Source organism: Strongylocentrotus purpuratus, unplaced genomic scaffold (genome assembly GCF_000002235.5).
Source record: "Strongylocentrotus purpuratus isolate Spur 01 unplaced genomic scaffold, Spur_5.0 spur5_contig_858, whole genome shotgun sequence".
NCBI lineage: Eukaryota > Metazoa > Echinodermata > Echinoidea > Camarodonta > Strongylocentrotidae > Strongylocentrotus > Strongylocentrotus purpuratus.
In genome coordinates this window covers 2,984,644-2,990,643 of record NW_022145566.1, presented here as the reverse complement: position 1 = coordinate 2,990,643, position 6,000 = coordinate 2,984,644, and the positions used below count along the sequence as shown (strand labels likewise).

General features: G+C 37.8%; 1 protein-coding gene across 1 annotated transcript in view; it reads right to left on the bottom strand.

Annotated features, from left to right (window-relative positions):
• Window positions 1-204: 204 nt before the first annotated feature.
• Window positions 205-6,000, bottom strand: part of LOC115929285 (prestin-like) — a 30,494-nt gene continuing 24,698 nt past the window's right edge. The window contains exons 12-16 of the mRNA XM_030997997.1: window positions 5,785-5,961; window positions 4,516-4,737; window positions 3,137-3,290; window positions 2,438-2,541; window positions 205-865 (exon numbers count right to left, since the gene is read on the bottom strand). Of these exons, the coding sequence (XP_030853857.1) occupies window positions 782-865; window positions 2,438-2,541; window positions 3,137-3,290; window positions 4,516-4,737; window positions 5,785-5,961 (741 nt within the window). The 3' untranslated portion in view covers window positions 205-781. The remainder of the gene's footprint in view (window positions 866-2,437; window positions 2,542-3,136; window positions 3,291-4,515; window positions 4,738-5,784; window positions 5,962-6,000) is intronic.

Genomic DNA, 6,000 nt, shown 5'->3' with positions numbered 1-6,000 from the left:
CTTATAATGCCTAATGAGATACAGATTTAACATAATTACCAATTTGATAAAATCAGGATATACATGTATCAGCTTCAACTGACATTCTTAAATTACTTTTACATGCTTTATACGATCCAAATGAACCGCAAAATTTCATCAGTGAGTTTGTCTATGTGACACCCGTAATTGTGTCTTTTCGATGATAATACCGTGGGTTTTTTCGTTCTCATAGTGTTGAACTCTTCTCCAAATTATCTTCTTATTGCACAAGCTTTTCTTCTACCGGCCGATCATAATTTAAAATGTTCCCCTTGTTTCTTTTCCTTTTCATCCGTATTTCATTTCAGATCATCCAAATAACCGTTCCTTTACCCCCAGTCCCTTCTTCCCCACCCCACTTTCGCTCTCTCCTTAGTTAATAATAATATAATATTCAGCTTTTATATAGCGCTTAATACATCTCGGACGTTTCTAAGCGCTTTACAGATTTACTATTACCCTGGTCGTTGGGTTCAGTGTTTGTCCGAACACAGTGTGTGTACACAACTTCTCCACTCCCTGGGGAGCATTCCAGCCAGGCGTTACTTGACGCTCACAAACTGTTTAACCAACAATGTCGGTCGCATCCTACCGGGTACCCATTTTAACAGCCGGGTGAAGAGTAGCAACAGTATAGGTGAATATCTTGCCAAAGTGAGATGGTTACTTCCCTTGTTCGGAATCCCAATAGATCTTCTGCCCTCTCTCTATATACCCCTTATCCTTCTCTTCTCTTCACCTACTCTACGGTTCCCCCTCCTTAGATGGTCGCCTCCCTTGTTCTGAACCTCTTCCACCTTGACGGACGCTTCTTGATAGGTTCACCATTCATGATGGTCTCCACCTGTAGTGTTGAAGATAGCCAGGATAAAGGGTGCCATGCGAGTGGCAGGAAAGGAAATGAGAGGAAAATTGGTCATTATGTGAAAGGTTTCGGCGCTGGGATTTCACTGAGTGCGGTGCAGGGGTGTTTCAAGGGGCACGGGTCTCAACAACAATAACAAATAAAAAATTTGTCACATTTTAATGAACCGTCATATTAGGTGTCCGAAATCTCAGACAAGCAGAATAAATAAATAAATATGTAAATAAAAGGGTATTGGGGGCCGGGGTTGGGGACATGACTGTATAGATAATAAAAGGGGGCACCCCCCCCCTCCCTGTCCCGCAACGTTGCCTCCTGTATTTACTTTCAAAACCCCTAATACATTGCAATTTAAACGAGACTGTTATGGAACTTTTAGATAAACTAATCATATCGTGAATGTTACAATTATTTTTAAGTTCCAACGTCTCAATACTCTCACAACTGAAGAGCACTTGATTAAAAAGTACCATCTTTTTATTTGGTTTCGAGCTTGGGTATCTAAGCTTAATTTAAACTTCGGATGGATACACATCATCCACCATATAGCTCGTTTCTTGCAAACTTTTCGGCCACCACGATATTGCACTAGTTATTTTCATTCGATAACGGCTTCTATTTTCAGCCTGGATGAGGCAAATTGAAGAAGGTCGAACATTTGCAATGAGCCATTTACAGAGGGATATGTTTGTGCAGAGGGAGGTATAACGGTTTTGGTTGCCGTGCAGAATTTAGTAGATGAATGGATATCGAGCGGTCGTCATTATGGATTCATGTTTTATTTCAATTATGTTAATGATAACAAGGGTAAGTGTAATGGTGGTGTGATGAGAAGAGGAATAAAGTGGTGACATGGAATGGCGTATAATAATAACATTCGTCATGTAAACACGAAACACATAATCATCATAATGGGTTGATGGAATCAATGATGTTGTTTTTTCAATTCGGAGAACGACGAGAGAAGATATTATTTCTAAAGGACAGTGTGTTTTATGAATATTGAAAATTTATAAATATTATCAATAATTTTAATATAATGACGAAGTAGAATGAGCTCTAACTTAATTGGTATGCTTCAATTCAGGATTTCCCCTTTCCCATGTGCGCCAGTTTTTTTGTTTAATTTAATCCAAGTTTATTTATAAGTACCCTTTGTTTATTTGTTTTTATCATTTAACTGCCCCCCCCCCCCTTCCTCATGCATGTCACCATTCTGTAACACCTTTTAAACACTACTGGGCCAGAAGGGATTAGACCACACAGCGAGGTCACTGACAGGTGGCTATCTCATTAACTCAGCTCTCAACTAAAATACGAAAAAGAGGATCATGGGGGACCAACAGGCACCGATTGGGGAAGTTTTCTATATAGAGGGAGCAAGTAGCTACAAGTAGGACAGTGGGGCTTTAACTCATCTTAACGACTCATTTCATCTGTTAATAACACGTCAAAGAGAATGAGATTTGCAGAAAAACAGACCTTGGCTGAAGCAAGTGTTCCGTGTTGAAATGAAATAAAATGAATGAAATGAATGAAAAGCAGGCTTACCTGTAGTCGGATGTTCTGAAGTGATAGCCAGGCATCGTGAACGGTCATATAGAATAGTTCTTTCTTGATCGTACTTAGGCAGGACAAAGATTGCATCACGTGATCTGGAGATGAAAAATTAAATCAAACATGTGATTAGATTCTAATCATCTTACGTATAAACTGAGATTCAAATAAGAATTTTGGTTTGAAATTTCCAGATTGGTAAAATCAACGTAGTGTTTCATACAATATTTTTTGTAGATATGATTGTTAAACCTAATGTTATACGAGGCAATGGAAAATGCCCCAAAAGACTCGATTTGCCATTTGCTATGAGCTTCAATCTAGTTCGTCCTTCTTAAAAGAGGAGGACGAATAATAAGAATTAAATGAAATCCTCAAATGAAAATGACATTTGATAAACTAATCAAATTACAAATGAGGAGATGACCATTTTCATCATTTGGTAAATCAAGTGCGTGGATTCGGAGGTGGCTTTTAAAGGCCAATCTGGTCCCTTAGTTTTCTTTGACATTGAGCGAAATTTGAATTATTATAATTTTTTTTATTATTTTTTATTATTATTATTATTATTATTATTATTATTTATTTTATTTATTTATTTATTTATTTTATTAATTTTTTTTTAATTTTTTAATTTTTTTTTTTTTTTTTTTTTGGGGGGGGGTATCTTCTCGAAAATGTTATCTTACTAACCTGAGCAGCCACTTAGCACAACACACACGCCAACAGCTTTGAAGTCTTTGACTAAGGCGGCCATCGTCTTAGCTCCCATCGAGTCAACGAAGCCGAAGTGACCGCAGTCGATGATGATGGCTCTGATCTTCAAGTTGTGTTCTCGGACTTGCTCCTGCGAGGGGCGGGGGGGGGATAGTAAGTATAGACATCATTAGGTACACATTGCTTATGAAAAAGATTCCCTACAGGTTAATCCATAGCAGTTCCGACTTTACTAGAGGTCAATCGGATTTTCCTCCTCAAATTGCTAATGATTATTTGTTTATTTTACTCCTCATAGTACAAGACCCCAGCCCCCCCCCCCCCCAAAAAAAAAAGTGCCATTCTATAACGAAAATAGTGACGATTAAGTTTTGCTCAGCTTTGCCAATTTAGAGACTTTAATGCTTAAGAATTAATTATAACATTCTTACTATTTACTTCAAACAAAAAACATGAACTCGAAATTATCAATGATTTTTTTTCTTTCTTTCTCTTTCCATTACGTAAATGATTAATTAAACTGTCCTTTGAAAAGGGTAATGAGAAGAAAAGATCTATAATTTAAATAAACTGGGCCCCGTTTTACAAAGAGTTGCGATCGATCCAAATCAATCGAAAGTCCACCAAGCGATTGCAAGTTTGCAGGCTCATATCTCTTATATACATAGTTGCGATTGATATCAGTCGCAAATAAGTTGCGATTGATATCAACTCCTTGTAAGACGGGGCCCTGGTTTGTTACAAGACAAAATAATGTCACAAGACAAAATAATGTCACAAGACAAAATAATGTCACAAGACAAAATAATGTCACAAGACAAAATAATGTCACAAGACAAAATAATGTCACAAGACAAAATAATGTCATAAGACAAAATAATGTCATAAGACAAAACAATGTCACAAGACAAAATAATGTCATAAGACAAAACAATGTCATAAGACAAAATAATGTCAAAAGACAAAATAATGTCATAAGACAAAATAATGTCACAAGACAAAATAATGTCACAAGACAAAATAATGTCACAAGACAAAATAATGTCATAAGACAAAATAATGTCATAAGACAAAACAATGTCACAAGACAAAATAATGTCACAAGACAAAATAATGTCACAAGACAAAACAATGTCACAAGACAAAACAATGTCACAAGACAAAATAATGTCACAAGACAAACAATGTCACAAGACAAAATAATGTCACAAGACAAAATAATGTCACAAGACAAAACAATGTCACAAGACAAAACAATGTCACAAGACAAAATAATGTCACAAGACAAAATAATGTCATAAGACAAAATAATGTCACAAGACAAAACAATGTCACAAGACTTAAGCCATGCATACCTCGTTTGCACCGGTCAGTTCAATGATGTCAATGGGTACGTCTTCGTTTTCCGTCTTCTTCTGGATCTTCTTGTCTTTGGCCTGTGCTTTCTGGATCTTGACCAGCACCTTAACCGGGTTGATGTCCACGGCATCGTAGACATGGTTGCGGAACATCTCGGCATTGGCAAAGTACAATGAGCCCTGCATCTGGACGATCTTGACTTGGTCGTACTCTTTGGCCTGTATCGAAGAAATTGAACAATGTTGTCTGATGATTTGATTTAAATAACAAGACGATGCATCGTTCACTTTTTAAACGTATTGTTTTTGTTTTTTTTGTTTTCTTTTTTTTTTTTGGGGGGGGGAGTCATTTTCGTTTAATTTTATGAGAATCATTTATTTCATTTTAGAGCATTTGAATGAAATGGAGAGAGAGAGAGGGAGAGAGAGAGAGAGAGAGCGAAAGAAGGGGAATGGGGTGACGGAGGAAGAGAGGGAAGAAGAGAGGAATTAAATGTATCGTTAACTTAGAACACTATCTACACACCCAACACCACTGTACTATCTCGACAGGATCAAACTAAAATAATATTCTTGTCGTCTTGGGTATCGTCCAAAAATACAGTTCTGAAAATGATATTCATCTGATACAGTAAGATTACAAAAAGGGTAACAATGCTGGAGGAAGGGATCGAGATAATCCTTATATTGTTTTGCATTCAGAGAGGAAGAGGGGTGACGAAAGGGGGAGGGGTAGAGAAGAGAGGTAGGAAGCAGGATAGAGAGGGGGAGAAAACTAGAGGTGCACATGAACATATTTATATTTGAGAGTTAGAGTCGACGCTTTTCAGAATATAGATCAAACGTTTTGTATCTTTCTCTTAAAGCCACACTGTCCTACGTGTAGCTACTTGATCCCTTTATATAGAAAACTTCCCCAATCGGTGCCTGTTGGTCCCCCATTATCCTCTTTTTCTCATGTAATAGTTGAGAGCTGAGTTAATGAGATAGCCACCTGTCCGTGACCTCGCTGTGTGGTCTAATCCCTACTGGCCCAGTAGTATTGACGGTCTTTAATCAATTTGTGATATGGCATGTTAAACCTCATCTAATGCTACACATTTCGGACCCGAAACAAATTCTCTATCCCATTTCTAAATCGGAGATAAATGTGTCACGGTGTATTGCTGTATACAAGCTAGAAGCGTAAGTTTCAATTCTTGTTGTTGTATAAAAATGAAGTAAATTGATAAAGACAAGACGACAATCATTGACAAGATGTCTTACATTTGGGTATCGCTTGATGTTCTTGTAGAGTTCGGTTCCGTTGACGTTACCCCTGGTGGAGAAGTGTGGTGTTTGTGTTCTGACCACGGTGACGAAGAGGGCGACGATGACGCCGACTCCGAGACCGAGATCGACTCCGATGAAGACCACAGCGGCCCAGGTAGAAACCCAGATGATCTGTAAAGAAATTATTTGGGATGTTGGATGGAGGAGGGG